Source organism: Anguilla rostrata, chromosome 7, assembly GCF_018555375.3.
Source record: "Anguilla rostrata isolate EN2019 chromosome 7, ASM1855537v3, whole genome shotgun sequence".
NCBI classification, from domain to species: Eukaryota; Metazoa; Chordata; class Actinopteri; order Anguilliformes; family Anguillidae; genus Anguilla; species Anguilla rostrata.
In genome coordinates this window covers 37,125,166-37,141,129 of record NC_057939.1, presented here as the reverse complement: position 1 = coordinate 37,141,129, position 15,964 = coordinate 37,125,166, and the positions used below count along the sequence as shown (strand labels likewise).

General features: G+C 40.6%; 2 protein-coding genes across 2 annotated transcripts; both read left to right on the top strand.

Moving 5' to 3' along the window:
* The first annotated feature begins 1,082 nt into the window (after nucleotides 1-1,082).
* Nucleotides 1,083-4,748, top strand: LOC135259627 (tubulin beta-4 chain-like). Its single transcript, XM_064344195.1, has 4 exons — nucleotides 1,083-1,250; nucleotides 2,222-2,330; nucleotides 2,622-2,732; nucleotides 3,540-4,748. Exons 1-4 carry the CDS (start codon nucleotides 1,194-1,196, stop codon nucleotides 4,595-4,597), a joined length of 1,335 nt encoding a protein of 444 aa, XP_064200265.1. The 5' UTR covers nucleotides 1,083-1,193; the 3' UTR covers nucleotides 4,598-4,748.
* Nucleotides 4,749-5,407: 659 nt separating this feature from the next.
* On the top strand, nucleotides 5,408-15,693 carry LOC135259625 (serine protease HTRA2, mitochondrial-like). Its single transcript, XM_064344193.1, has 8 exons — nucleotides 5,408-6,083; nucleotides 7,403-7,607; nucleotides 8,277-8,471; nucleotides 9,310-9,342; nucleotides 9,678-9,786; nucleotides 12,942-13,011; nucleotides 13,548-13,643; nucleotides 14,214-15,693. The coding sequence occupies exons 1-8, from the start codon at nucleotides 5,593-5,595 to the stop codon at nucleotides 14,377-14,379; spliced, it is 1,365 nt and encodes a 454-aa protein (XP_064200263.1). The 5' UTR covers nucleotides 5,408-5,592; the 3' UTR covers nucleotides 14,380-15,693.
* The last annotated feature ends 271 nt before the right edge of the window (nucleotides 15,694-15,964 follow it).

Sequence of the window (15,964 nt, the reverse complement as noted above, 5' to 3'; positions counted from 1 at the left end):
CTCTTGTGTTGCAGTTTAACTGCATTATGCTTCCGTTGAACTACAGAATAACTGCAGTAGCCGCAGTAAGGGCCTGGTTAGACAACCGTATCGTATTTTTGTGGCTGTAGTACCACTTTATCTTTGAACATGGTACACTTGCAACAGTGGGCGGAACCATTCAGACTTCCTTGATCATAACTCAGTTTACAGTGCATGTAAAGCTGCACCTTTTGCAGGGATGCGGGACTGAAACTCGAGCACTTACGAACTGCAGTAGGCTATAGCTGTTAATATATAAATAGATGTCCCTTACGGTCATGGGTAAAAATGTGACAGACATGTTGCCCTTTGTAGGCTAGCCTACCTGCATACAATTATATTCACGAAACGTTGCCTAATCGGTGGAGGACGGATATAGCTACAGGAAGTAGTTTTTGGAATGTTTTTCAAAATTCTAAGCATTCTCAAACTCCGTTGCTTTCAACAGCCAGTAGTGATTGTTAGGCCTATACCAGCATTATTAGATTGTTAATTTAAGAACAATCTAATCACTCATTTGTGATCTTACACCAAAAACTGTCAAAGACTAGCTCCTCTTAATAAGCCATGTGTATGTTGCCTCGCAGCGACAAAATAAGACCGAAATATTAGGCTACCTTAACATTAAAGGGATATCATCGCAATGTCATGTCAGCACTGAATGAGATGGGTTTACCGATAGCTAGCCTAATTTAGCGTACATTCACAATGGGCTCAACAAACTATCGTTACAGCAAGCAAGACTATGCAGATCTCCGCACTGACTAGCTGGCCAGAATGAACGTAAGTAGGCCCCTATAGCCGAACATTAAACGTGTCTGGCCACGAATTTACTTTCAAGATCGATGTCAGGCCCGGCATTTCTTGTGGACTACGTTCTACCAATAACATCCTTCCATTTGGTCTTGCCGAAACGCCAACCAATGAATCGTCCCTGTTGTAGATGTGGGGGAGGAACTTGCATCAGATACCAATTAAAATGAAGATAAACCGGGCACAGTGAACTGTGGGCCAATGGGACCCCTCTTGAGGTCAGGAGATTTAGTGAAATACATTGTAACGGATTTTTTTAAGAGCGTGGCTCTACAGGCTAGTTGAAACCCGGGACCGCTGCGGTGAAAGGGTGATACATCTCGTTACAATTTGATCGCTTTTCACAGTAAAGAACAAAAATGAGGGAGATCGTTCATTTACAAGCTGGCCAGTGCGGAAACCAGATTGGTGCCAAGGTTTGTACTTATAAATCTTTAAAAAATGACATTTGTTGAACGTGTTTATTCAAATCACACGTATGAAGACCGTAATCCATTGAAACATTGACCTGGTTATATGTCCAGAAAGTTCTATTTCTTCTGCTTTAGATGCCAATTGAAATGCGTATATATGTATTGTGTGGTTTTTGTAGGTCAATTTTGTAGTTAATGACAGTATAAATTAGGTGTTTAAATTATCATTAAAAAATGAAATAACACCGCAGGGTAATTTACTTCATTCATGCAGCCACGTCGTTCCGAGTCTTTGTATCAAGTTCTTAAAGTGCGTGAAAATGTTGAAACGCCGCGATCTGCAAATCCAAGGGTGTTGGCCGCGCTGGAACAATCGCGCGCTGAGTTGTGATACGGCTGGATGCCGCTGGTTCTCCAGCGAAGGGTGCACTATCTGGTGGGCCCGTGATACGATAGTCCTTCGGGTTTTGTCAGTGCGACACTAGACATTAATAATTACCCAGTTTACTATTCTGGAAGTAGGTATACTTTATTAGTTGATGAATGAATATAAAATCTTGAAGACATTGTTAAATTAGCCGTAGGCGAAAGTAGTCCCATTCAGATTACGAAAGAAATGTTTTTTTAAAAATAATAAAAAATAAAAAACCTAAGTCAATTGGAATTTTGTAATTAATTCAAATATAAAAATTTGACGTAACCTATTTGCGTGTGCCTATTGGTGTTTAGTGGTTGGATTAATTAAACCGTTGCCTTTTTTGGATACTAGATGGCGCATTGATATCGGTTTCGCAGGATATTGTTCCGTCTGGAATGTTGAAACTAGCTATGTCTGGAATCATCATGCCCAGTCTGGCTGTGAATGAGGGGTTGTGGTTACTTGACATTCTATGATTTGCAAGCTTGTTCTTTTGACTTGCAGATTTATAGCTAGATGTAACCAGCATGCTAATTATCCAGTCATATCGTTTCAGTTCTGGGAGGTGATCAGTGATGAGCATGGTATCGACCCCACTGGGAGTTACCATGGCGACAGTGATCTCCAGCTGGACAGGATCAATGTGTATTACAACGAAGCCTCAGGTGGGGAAATTTACCTTTGGTAATGATGGGTCTGCTAAATTGATCTGTTTTTCATCCCATATCAGCTTCTCAAATTAAAGCTCTTGAAATTATTCCACGTAAGACTGACCAGTTACACCAGTTTCAATAAGCATTTTTAGATTGGATACGATTATTCCATAAAAAAAAACTGTTTTGATGTTACTGATGAATTATTTTAAGGCACTGTCATGTACTGTATGCATGTATTCGAAAAATGTCTGCTTAAGTATTAACTATGAATGATTTCTGATGCTTTGTATGCCCTGGTAGGTGGAAAGTATGTGCCACGTGCAGTTCTGGTCGATCTGGAGCCTGGCACCATGGACTCTGTGAGATCCGGTCCCTTCGGACAGATCTTCAGGCCAGACAACTTTGTCTTTGGTAAGTGATTTCCCCAAGGCTTTATTTGGCCAGATTAGGATGTGGAATGAGTCGCATTAAAGTCAGTTCCAGTGAGTGGGGTTAATGCTGTAAAGCAGGTTTAGACAATTATATTAATTTTGCACCTGCCTAGGCTTTTGTTTCCAGGACATTGTTGGGCATTTGATTGCGTTAAAGGAAATGGTTAATGTGCTAATTTTTAAATTGATTTAGTACTTTTACCATGGTCTACTGACCCCATTGTGCTACAAGCAATCCTTGGACGCCTCTTCGAAGTGCTTATTTAATTTCAGAAAAGCTATATGAAGTATAGTAGCTTTTGCCCTTTTGGCAAATTGTGAAATGTTTGTATCATTTTAATGAATATACTGTGTTCTGGATACTAGATCACTTAAGTGCATTACATGCTTTTCAGAACAACATCTAGAGCACTTCCCACAATTTAACTTGCAAATACACAAAATGTAAAACAAAATGGACAAAGAAAAATACAGAGGAAACTAAATGCAAATTGTAATTAATTACATGTCATAAATTGAAAATTTTAGAATTCTGAAATATTTCTATGAAAGGCACAAGTAGACTGTACATCTCTAATGTAGGTGTTTCATAAATTGGGGCCTGACAGAGAAGTTTAAGTAACCTTTGTTCCAGAAGGAAAAAAACCCTATTCTAAGCACTCCTAGTCTACATAGTAACAGCTCAGAAATATTCAGAGTCCTGACTCTGCAATAAATGTATGTACTTGTAAAATTAACAGTTCACACAGTCAGTATAATTACTTACCATAAAATGACCTATTTACAGGCCAGAGTGGTGCCGGGAACAACTGGGCCAAGGGACACTACACTGAGGGGGCAGAGCTGGTCGACTCTGTGCTGGATGTGGTGAGGAAGGAGGCAGAGAGCTGTGATTGCCTGCAGGGCTTCCAGCTCACCCACTCTCTGGGTGGCGGCACAGGGTCCGGCATGGGCACCCTGCTCATCAGCAAGATCCGGGAGGAGTACCCCGACCGCATCATGAACACGTTCAGCGTAGTGCCCTCACCCAAGGTCTCAGACACGGTGGTGGAGCCCTACAATGCCACACTCTCAGTGCACCAGCTGGTTGAGAACACAGATGAAACCTACTGCATCGACAACGAGGCACTCTATGACATCTGCTTCCGCACACTAAAGCTCACAACGCCCACCTACGGGGACCTCAACCACCTGGTTTCCGCCACCATGAGTGGGGTCACGACCTGCCTGCGATTCCCCGGACAGCTGAACGCTGACCTGCGCAAACTGGCCGTCAACATGGTGCCCTTCCCTCGCCTGCACTTCTTCATGCCCGGCTTCGCCCCACTCACAAGCAGGGGCAGCCAGCAGTATCGCTCCCTCACTGTACCCGAGCTTACCCAACAGATGTTCGATGCCAAGAACATGATGGCAGCGTGCGACCCACGCCATGGGCGGTACCTCACGGTAGCTGCTGTGTTTCGTGGCAGGATGTCCATGAAGGAGGTGGACGAGCAGATGCTGAATGTGCAGAACAAGAACAGCAGTTACTTTGTGGAGTGGATCCCCAATAATGTGAAGACCGCTGTCTGTGACATCCCACCTCGTGGGCTTAAGATGGCTGCCACCTTCATTGGCAATAGCACTGCCATCCAGGAGCTGTTCAAGCGCATCTCAGAGCAGTTCACCGCCATGTTCAGGCGTAAGGCCTTCCTGCACTGGTATACTGGAGAAGGTATGGATGAGATGGAGTTCACAGAGGCTGAGAGCAACATGAACGACCTTGTGTCTGAGTACCAGCAGTACCAAGATGCCACAGCTGAGGAGGAAGGGGAGTTCGAAGAGGGTGAAGAGGAGCTGGCATAAGCCGCCCAGTGTCTTACTGTCACTTCCAACAATCCACTCATGAAATATTGTTGTTTTGCACTGTCCTCTATGCTATTTCAATGTCACTGTTGCACCAGCTGTCACGCTGTAGGCTACTAGTATTGATGTCCAATAAAAACTATACATTTCATAGTGCCTGCGTATTTATTTTTTGTAGTTTTCCTGTGTTCTGCAGGTTATGAGATTGGATACCAAGTATGCTCCTGGTTTTCTTCATAAAGGTGATGACATTTCTGTTGTCTGTAAGGAAAAGTTCTTTCCACAGTTTTGTTTTAAGGTTTTATGGTGGAAAGAGACTATTATCTAATGGAATATAAACATTTAGTTTCCTGGCTTGGAAGTATCATACACGATATCAGCCTTTCAGCGTCGAGTAGCCTAGGTTGGCCAATGTATTAAATTTGCCTAAAACCCCTTTTTATGAGCTCGCATTAAGCTATTTCTACACAAGGAATCAATGTTTGTTACTCAGTACTTAGCCTTGATCCTTTACTTCGGCCTATGCCTCCGACGTTCCTAGCAGCGGGTTCATCAATAGGTTTAAGTCGTCGAAGAAAGTTGGGAGTTTAGGAAATCGGGTAATTAAGCCTATAGCCTACTCACGGATGTTTTTTATTTATTTTTTATCTTCGAAGTAATAACGTTTACTTGTGAACGTGAAAGACACCACAATTACATTTTCGTTTTAAGACCATTCTCAAGGCGAGGTTTACAGAAGGTTCGCTATTTTATAAATTTGGGTGCTTTCCACTCAAAATGGAAAACGGGAGTAGCCTAAAGCCAGCCCTAATAGGACTTTCGCGGATTTCCCGTTGTTTTCCCCTTGGCTGCCTCGTGCATGACGAAAGAAGGGTGTAACACTGCCTCATAATTATTATTAACCGTCAGTGTCGAGGCTATTGGTCGAGGCGTTACGGGACCACCAATCACAAGAAGGTTTCATCATACAGTCTGGTCTGTTGCGGAGTGAGAGAATGCGGCGCCAAGCTATTAGCCTGCATACAATTTTGAATATGTCGGGTTCTACGTATCGTCTGTTGTTGAGGACATGTACGCGGAATCGGAGGCTTCAGATCCCCCAGCGAACTCAGGGACATGGTGATCAGGAGAGTAAAATCGCAGCTGGTGGAATTAACGACAGTTTACATCCAGTGATTTCAGCAAGTGATAGTGATAATGGCTCAAGTCGGACCAGGTTGTTCACGACAGCATGCGCTATTGGGATTGGAATTGGTGGTGCTTTGTTACTAAATTCCCAACGAGACCGGGAACAGTCTACCGCATCTGGTACTTGGAGAACTCTACCCAGGTTCACTGCTCAGAGTTCTGCTCTTGGAGCGGTTCTGTCAACCGCGCAGTGCGCTTCCCCAGCTAAACTCGATGGTCCACGTTACAAATACAACTTCATAGCAGATGCTGTAGAGAAGTCTGCACCTGCAGTTGTGTACATCGAAATAATAGGACGGTAAGACTCGCCATCTCGTACACCAAAATATGTACAAAATATAACGTTGACTAACAACATTGGCCATTCAATATGAAAGTAAAGTTAGCTAGAACATTACGATAATATTACCATTGGTTTATTTTGCTGCTGCGTGCACATCTAGTGCAGCTAGTTGACTACTGTTGTAAGCTTAACGTTAGATAACATAGATAAATGTTTTTGATGGGCTGTTAATATTTTATAATTTTTCAGTCTACATTGCGTTGTCATAAAAATTTTCCCGACCGTGAAAACTGGCCGACTTGTTTACATTTTGGAGAGATGTGGCTACTGAGTAAATCTATCATTGTTCAGTCGCAGCACTTTCGACACAAGTAATATCGGAAAAATCCTAAAATTTCTTCTTACGGTGAAGAGTGCCTGACCGGCAACCGTAGAAATGTGTTAACACAGCGGCGAACTTAGGCTATTTATCTAGAAATACCATCTTTGGGGAAAAAACGCGACGGTTGAGGGTCAGGCACTCTTCACGGTAAGAAGAAATGTCAGGATTTTTCCGATATTACTTGTGTCGAAAGTGCTGCCACGGAAACAACGACAGATTTACTCCGTAGCCACATCTGTCCAAAATGTAAACAAGTCAGCCAGTTTTCACGGTCGGGAAAAAAATTATGACAGCGTCGCCACTAAGCTGCAACATTAAACTTCCATCCCAAGGGTTGTGATGCTTTCAACTATATATCGTTTCTATGGTAGGAGTATAGTCTACCTAACTGAAAGTTCACTCCTTTTCACGTCGATTGGCTTCCTTTCTATGTATGATAGATATCTTACACACGTTGATGCAGCACCATAACAAAGAAAACGGCAATGTGAAACGTGACTCGTAACTTCCGGGCGGGTTTCAAAATAAAAGCGCATTCAAAACATAATTTCAGTGAACACCGGCTTTAGTAAACACGAAAACGACATTCTTTCATGCTTTTTCGTTTATTGTTTAATTTCTGTGACATTGTAGTTATAGAATGTTTAAGCTACATAGGATCTTACTTAAAATGCACTCAATCCTCAATAGTGTTCATATTGTGACGTTTCAGTGTAGGGGTTACACCTATTTTTTACAGTCTCTGGGTTACACTGAAACCAGGAAGAGGTTATAGGAACCCTGCTTTATAGATTCCTATCTATATGACTGTATGGTTAAATATGAGTCTGTTCCCAGTAATTGTTGGTGTTGTGTAGCATCAGCAAGTGATCAGGCAGACTTTACCTCATGCTGTTAAGAATGCTATTGCAGATAATTTGATTGATGCATTGGTGTTGTTCTTGCATGCTAGGCATCCCTTCTCTGGCCGGGAAGTCCCCATCTCAAATGGCTCTGGGTTCATTGTCACTAGAGATGGGCTAATTGTGACCAATGCCCATGTAGTGGCCAATAAACGGGGAGTTCGGGTTAGGCTGGCCAATGGGGAGGCATATAATGCCACCGTACAGGACGTAGACCAGGTTGCAGACATTGCCACCATCAAAATCAGTGCCCAGGTAGGCAATGCTTCACTTTCTGTTACTCTGAATGTGCCACTCTGCCAAACATATTTGACTATAGTTTCCTTCAATGAATGCCTATAGTAGAGATTTCACTTAAAACAGAGAAGGAATTTAATTACAAAAAAGTATGCAAAAAAAATGTGTTCAGCTATTTAACATAAATGTAGCTTATATTTTTGAATGTTCATTCTCTTTTTAGCCAAATTAATTTATTTTTGACTTGGACTGTTATTGCTGTATGTTTGGATTGTTTATAGTGTCATCTTAAAATATGGAATCGGGTTTAGTCTTTGCAGTACTCTCTGTATTTAAAGTTGTTGCAAACAAAAATTTAACATTTATTCTACACAGTCATCAGAATGAAAATTCCTTGCTTAAATTTCTTAATTAAAGTTCAGGACAAACTGTATTTTGATTAGATGTTTAGGTAACCCTCTAATGTCACAGTGAATCTGCTTGAGTTGTGGCACAAAGCAGTGACTCAGCAGGAATGACTCTCACACTGCCTGTGTGTTGCCTCGGTTGACATCATAGTGTCTGGAATTCCCCATGCTATGCAAGCCTGTTTTGTAACCAGGGATTTAAGCGGTAAACATTTTCATACCAGAAAAAAATGAACCAGAGAGGAGACTGAATAACAGGTGATATGCACTCATATTCCAGCACCCCCTCCCCACACTTCCCCTGGGAGCATCAGCAGATGTGCGACAGGGTGAATTTGTGGTTGCCATGGGAAGCCCATTCGCCCTGCGGAACACCATCACGTCAGGCATTGTCAGTTCTACACAGAGGGGCAGCCGCGAGCTGGGACTGTCCAATTCCAATATGGACTACATCCAGACTGATGCTGCCATTGACGTGAGTGTCATATCATTTAACTAAGGCATAACAAGTATGTCCTCATACTGGATACTGTAGTAGATTTAAACTACAACATTAAGCCTGCAGAAGAGGTTGCTTTCCAAAGAAATAAAAGCGTAGAGACGTGTGCAATTAGTGAATTCATCAATCTGTTCCTGAGCTTAAACAGAGTGATAAAACTCACTCACTGTGATGTTGAAAGACTCCATGGAACTAAAGTACATGAATACTTTAATATATACATTTCTTAACAACCATTTCTCTATTTTTTCTGATCATAAATTTCAGTGTGTAAATTTTGTTATTTGTGAAACAATGGTTGTTTTAGTCCAGAAGTTTTGGGAAAATATTTATTAAAATGTACGTTATCACATATGACATATTTTAACAATCCGCTTTTCATTTGAAACATAATGACTGTTAAATGAATCCCAAATTACCATCGGGGAAGTTTTATTTTGCCTTCAAAACTGTGATTTCACTTTAATTCAAGCTTCAATGTTTTTCCCATAACATGCACAGTACAGGCCTACTTCCGGGGCTTCACAAGCTTAGGTTATCCGATGGCATGTGCTCTTGTCTAGTTACATATGCATGTCTATGGTGTAAACTCATCCACTATTCATTCATCAAACAATTGCCTCTCTCCTCATGTTGGAGTGCTTCCTTTATACCACATTTTTTGGTGAAAGTTTAATAAAACTTTTAACCAAATAAAAGAATGTTCCCAATCCTCTGACACGCTCTGTGTTAGTCTGAAATTGTGTTTTTCTTCTTCTTTTTTATTGTTTGTGTTTGCGCCAGAGAATTGATGGCTGGTTGTGTTATTTTGCAGTTTGGGAACTCAGGTGGACCACTCATTAACTTGGTAAGCACCATGTATTCACACAATTCTTAATAGGGATACACAAAAATATGATTAAGTTTTATGTCACAGTTCCAGTGATAAATATGCCATAATTTATCAATTCAGCTGTTTAAATAGACTAGGAATACTGATACCATAAATTATACACCTTGTGATTTTAGGTTTATTAGTTGAAGTCCAGGGCTGATTTGACCAAAGTCCAAAAGGATAGTTGTAGCCCTAAATAACTGCTTTTATCTTTTAACCATTTAAAAATATAAAAACATAGAATGGCAGTGCTCTAGTCATGGAGTCACTAGCCCCTGCTCAAACTGACAGTGTGATCTGGGTTGCAGGATGGTGAGGTTATTGGCATCAACACGATGAAGGTGACAGCAGGCATCTCCTTTGCCATTCCCTCAGACCACCTTCGACACTTCCTCGCTCGGGCTACCGAGAGGAAGAGTGAGTGCTTGTTCTCTGACCCCCAGAGGTCTTCCTTCAACATTCCCCCATTTCATTATCTTATCAATCATTCCTCCGTTATGATTGTTTTTGGTCTAACCATCACAGTCACTTTTCCTGATATAGCCAGGGGTTAAATTGGGGGTGGACGCGGGTGGATGGCGTCCACCCACCTTTGGTAAATAAATAAATAATTTTTACTGGCAGTTTTACAAATAACTATGACAATCCCGTCCATTTAGGCTCCAGCCCATGTGTTCCCTCTAGCCAGTTATTCGCTCAACCAATCCAAAATCAGAAGACAAAAAACTCAGGAGGAACAGTCGTTTATATAGACAGGCAAAGAAAGAAAAATATCGTTGATTTCTTGATTGATTGGAAGCGGACGCGGTAGGTAGTTTCATTAACATGTAATTTCATCTATGCAACATTTTAAAGAAAGGTGAATAAATAGCCCCCACGAACGCCGCCTATTATTAACGGCAACTTTGATTGCTTAAGCAAAATCAGCAGGTTGCTGGTCAGCAGCTAAGCTAGGATTGAATATTTCCCACATACATAACGTTTTATTCAGCGGCGACTGGTGAGCTGAAAATAGGTGGGGCGCAAATCTTTCCTTAAAACTAATCATTGATCTCAACCTGTTTTCATTAGTAATTTTCCTTTATAATCAAACGTGCCGACGATCGGATTAATCAAATGGCAAGTAGCCTAACACACAGCGTCTTCATACCATGTTAGGGGGATTAAGTCATAAATTCAATTTATCTGTTAAAAATCCATTTTAATCACCAAGTAGTCTACACTTAACAAACAAGTTACACCAGTCTGTTATCTACCGTGTTAGCTCTCAGAATAACCAGCAAAAACAAAGCCTGCACTTCAATTTTGTTTACAATCTAGCCTACGCATTTCAGATATTTGCCATGAATACGACTGCGGAGAAATAAGTGCATTTATCCGCAAATAATGTTGATTAAAAATGTGCACAATTTCGTACTGCAAGTTAAAATAAATGTAGGCTATACGGCCTAGGCTACTCGCTAAAACTGCCTATTTGGGGAGAGCTGGCTATATATGATAGTATTGAGTAGCCTATTTTGTGGTTTAATTGTATTGATACTCAAGGACAATCGGGACGATTCCGCCACGGCTTAGCGATTAAAACGGATTTTTCTAAATCGCATTTTTCATTTAATCTCCCTAACACAATGCGAAGAAGCGGTGTCCCTTTCCAATTGATTAGTCAGATGTTTGCATGCTTGTTAATGACTGAAAATTAATTGAAACAGTTTGAGACCAATGATTAGTTTAAAGGAAAGTTTTGCGCCTCACCAGTTTAAGAAAGATGGATAAAGGAGGAAAAAAGTGAGGACAAGAGGAGGATGACCGATTATTTTCGTGGGTAAAAAAAAATTCTCAGCATTAATGACACTCAGTAAACTTGAAATATATTATGTAAAAGCTTGCATCAATAGTATACATTCTTTTTAAAACATTGTTTTCCTTAATTACAATTATGTGCACAATACATTAAAGATACAACTATTTTGAGCTGAGGCATTCATTGGTTTGTACCTTTTTTCACCCACCTCCCACCGGATCTCAGGGTCCACCCACCTCCCAAATCCCAATTTTAACCCCTGGATATAGCCCTCATGTAGACAGCAGAACAAAAAGCTTTTGTGACTGTATCCTTGAAAGCCATAGAAAATAGTCAGATAAAGTCTTTAAAAAGTCAGGTAAACTTGCTCAAACTAAAACAAAGTTTACAACAATGAATCTTTTTACTAATGCTCTAGATTTATGCTGTTTACTAAGTACTTATTTTAGTTGTTTTTGTAATGATATTATAATAACAAAATAACAATATTAGATGTAGAAAGGCCCTTTATGTTATGTATAGAAATTGTAAGGAAATACAGTAAAGATTTAATACTTTTTAATTTCCCCAGTGACTGTCAGATTATGGAATATCATTTATTGTTTAACCCTATTTACTTTGGCCCACTTCAGTGAAATATGAATAATGTAAAACAGTGCAACTCAACTCCAGGTCCTGTGGGCCAGAGTGTCGTATTTACTTCAGCCATGCACTACACCACCTAATTTCTTTCTTCATTATTTTACCACCTTCGTCCAGGAAGCAGTGGTCTCAATCTGTTTTCAGTCTTTTCCGTTCCATTTCCTTAACAATACAGCAATTTATTCCCAAAATACTCAATATCATCAGATATAGCCAGTTCTCCTGAATTAGGCTATTAGGCAGGTAATAAACTGAGAAACTGATACCATCATTTTGTCCAGAATACATGGTTCCCACACGTATTTATTCTCTTACAGCAGCAGGGGAACATTTGTGTGAAATGTTTCTGTCTTGTTTCCTGCTGCTGTAAAAGAATAAACAAATAAAATGTAACTTTTTATAGTCTTGTATTAGGTGAATGATAAAATAATTTTTATTTGCTTTGCAAAATTGTGCACATTTTATTGACATTATTCAAGATTGCGAATGCATGTTTTCTTCATTCTCTGCACCCTCACTCGGAGACTATTTATGAAATGTTTTGTCATTTAAATCTTGAAGTGCTGGTTTTGTATCCTTTATTGAAGGTTGTATTGAAAGCAAACACGGTCTTTAAGAGTTGGTATATTTTTTTCTTACATGTACTTAGTGATTAAAACTGATTTTCCTGAATTTAATTTATCAGTGGCACACTTGTTAATCAATGAAAATGAATGAAAACAGGTTGAGACCAATGATCAGTTTAAAGGGAGAGCTTCTGCCCTGTCTATTTTCTGCTCAGCAACCGCCACTCAGGAAGTAATCTCATTTGTGAAATCTGGTGGTGTAGTGCAAGGACGGAGCAAATACTTGCAGAACATGCAGTCAGCAGCACCTGGTGTTCAGTTGCACTGCTATAGAAAATTGAGATGTTGACATCCCAGCACAAGGGGCCCACAGCGGGTAGGGTTTAATATAATTATTACCTGCCCCATGAGAGGAGTCAGGAATACTGCTGTTGAATAGCATACTTTATTCTCCAATAGGAATCTGTTCAGAGAAGTGTGGCAGGATTAAATTGTATGCTGTTTGTGTTTGTAAAGTCGACTAAGATTTTTTTGTCTTTCCTCCCCACCGCACTACCACCTAGAGTCTCACTTGGGAGAGTCTGCAGCAAAGCGACGGTACATTGGAGTGATGATGCTGACGCTTACACCCAGGTGGATCTCATTTTGTTTAGTCTTTGTGTGCGTGTGTGTGTGTGTGTGTGAGAGAGAGAGAGAGAGAGAAAGAGAGAGAGAGAAAGAGAAAGAGCTGCTATGAACGACACAGGTGCCCGCTGGAGTTTGTCATGTTCAGTTCCCTTGTGCAGCAGACCTGTGTAGAATGAGGGATGGAGGATGGGAGAATAAAGCGTCATTAAGCCCAAAGCAGTTCAAGCAACTGTATGCTGACTGTTTTCTACTTTTTCTATTCAAAAGAGTTTGTCTTTCTTACGCAAGCAGTGATTGGTTCAAATCAGTGAGTCACAGATAACGCATGGTAGCTCCACCTATTTTGGCATTCACAAAATGTATTTCTCCCATCTCTGCTTCTGTTTTGACAACTAAACATTGGTCAGACACGTCACAGTTTTGAAGTACACTCATGCCTCCTGGGGGTGACATTGCGGTCTTCCATTGTGATCTGGTATCCAGACATCTGGGCAATGTTTAGACAGTGAAGTGACCATTTGTTTCCCATTGCTTCTCCCCAGCATCATTTCGGAGCTGAAACTGCGTGACCCCGCCTTTCCAGACATCCTCCATGGGATTCTCATCCACCGGATCATCATGGGCTCCCCGGCCGATCGGTGCGTTACAGTGTCAGCGCTTGTATTGGACAGATAAAGTGCCAACTTGTATCTTTTCTGTTCAATTCAAGCAGGACTGGACTACTACATTTTCCAGACCTCATTGTTCCCTCTGTTTTGTTGTCAATACGGTGTTGTTTTTTCAGGTGTTTACATTTTCAGGATACAGTTTATCAGTATTGTTTAGTTCATGGTCTGTTTTTTGTGGCATTCCTCTTTTGGGCCGTGTGTGAATTTGGTGCATCCAGAGACAGTTCTAGCAGAGGCTGATCAGGTGTTAGCATTAGCTACAACCACGGTTATTATCGTAAACTAAACTAAGACAAAATCTTTGCTTAAAAAAACTTATCTCTGAGTTAGGACCTGAACCGTAACGCGCAACATATCATAAAATGCTAAGCTAGCACTACTGAATGGGGTTATGTCAACAGGAGGAGACACATCTCCTCCTTTTATGGAAGTATGTCTGATGCATCACACCTGCCACCCCTGTATATGAGGTCTGACCTATAGAATGACTCATATTTGTAACTTCAGAAATTACTCCTGTGTGTTGAACCTTTGTTTCAGGGCGGGGATGAAACCGGGTGATGTCGTGGTGGAGATCAACAACGCGGTGGTGCGGACGGCAGAGGAGGTCTACCGCGCAGTGCGAAGCAGCGACAGCCTTGGCATGGTGGTGAGGAGAGGTCGCGAGCTACTCAGGCTGCACATGACCCCAGAGTTGACTGAGTGACACGAGAGATGACAAGAATGTGGGAAAAAGATGGGGCAAAAGAGAAGCCAGTGGGCCAGAGAATAACAGAGATATCAAGGCAGCCAGTGTTTTTCGTTAAGAGTACTTTACACACAAAAAAATCATCTTGGAGATGATGTGTGTTCCATGTGGGCATTGATATCTGTGCTGGGCGTTCATTTACTGAAAAGATGTATTACAGAAGTAGTGTCTGTATGCAGTCCATTTTCGGTGTCTATTAAGGGTGACCAATTCCATAACAACACATTCTTCGGTTCTGAGGTATAATTTGCAATTCTGTGGGATGAATAAGCAGATTTGGTTGTCAAGTACTGGATTTTTAACTACTTATCCTGTTTCATTTAATTGTAAAATTATTCTAATTTTCCCAGCAAACTAGTGAGCTACCAAATAATTTAAAAAGTAACAGCATGTGCTAATTCACAGATATTATTAGCAACCAAGACAGACGATATTGACATTTCTGTATCTTATCTGTGACCTTGCCTAACAATACCAAATTTCTGAAAATTATCTGGTTTCTTAGTTTTCATGTATTTCCAGTGGAAACGCAATTTCCTACCTCTTCAGATGCATAGGGGTTGTAATCAAGTGACAGGATAACGACAATGGCATGATAAATAGTATCTGCAAATATCTGAGCCACTTGTCTCTACCATGTTCTTTCCACAAGGGTGGATCAAAAAGGCTGAGGGGAAGTGGATTCTGGATATTTATATATTTGTTGATATTTATATACATTTACTTACTGTGGCTTCTTGAATGAGCCCCAGCTGTGGGCCTTGAGTTTGCTGTCAATGACTACTATCAGGCCTTGTATTGAGACATTCCTCAAGTGAGATGCTTGAGATGAATCTGACCGTTAAACCTAGGCACCTCAGGAATTTTCGTTACTCAGTTTCAATGCACTATTCTAACATTGGTGTGATAATCAGCTACTAATTGCTTTAATATTAATTGGTGTGGAAACTGGAGATTTGTAAGCTTTTGATTGACTAAAAACATTTAAATATATTGACATTTTTAATATTTTGCAAATGTGGCTTTTTGTACTGGATAAAAATTTAAACACTAATGGACTTGTAAATAAAATAAATACATGAATATACATAAATGTAGAATATAAATAATTTTGAAACAGATTGCACATTTTAAGTGATGCTGGTATGAGTCACAGTAAAATTTTATATTCTGTACCTAAAAAGGCTGCCTTTTTACCCCTCATTTGCATGCTTGTGAAACAATGTATTACAAATGCATTATGTGTGAACTATAAACATTTTGATATTCATATTTGATGTTTTTTGTCACTGTGGGTACGTTAGTGCAGAAATCTGCTTACCTCAGTGAAATGCTGTGGTTTTTACATGGGTTTGCAGATCTTTTTTATGTGCTGTAGCATGGCCATTGGCAGTTCATGGAACTGATGCTGTCTACACACACTTTAGCTGTCACTAGCTGCACATCACATCAGATCTTATTGGTAGGCATGTTGTGGGGGAGAAAAACAGGCCTCGCCCTGGGCCAAAAACGCCGGGGTCGCTCTCTTCCACACTGTTGAATG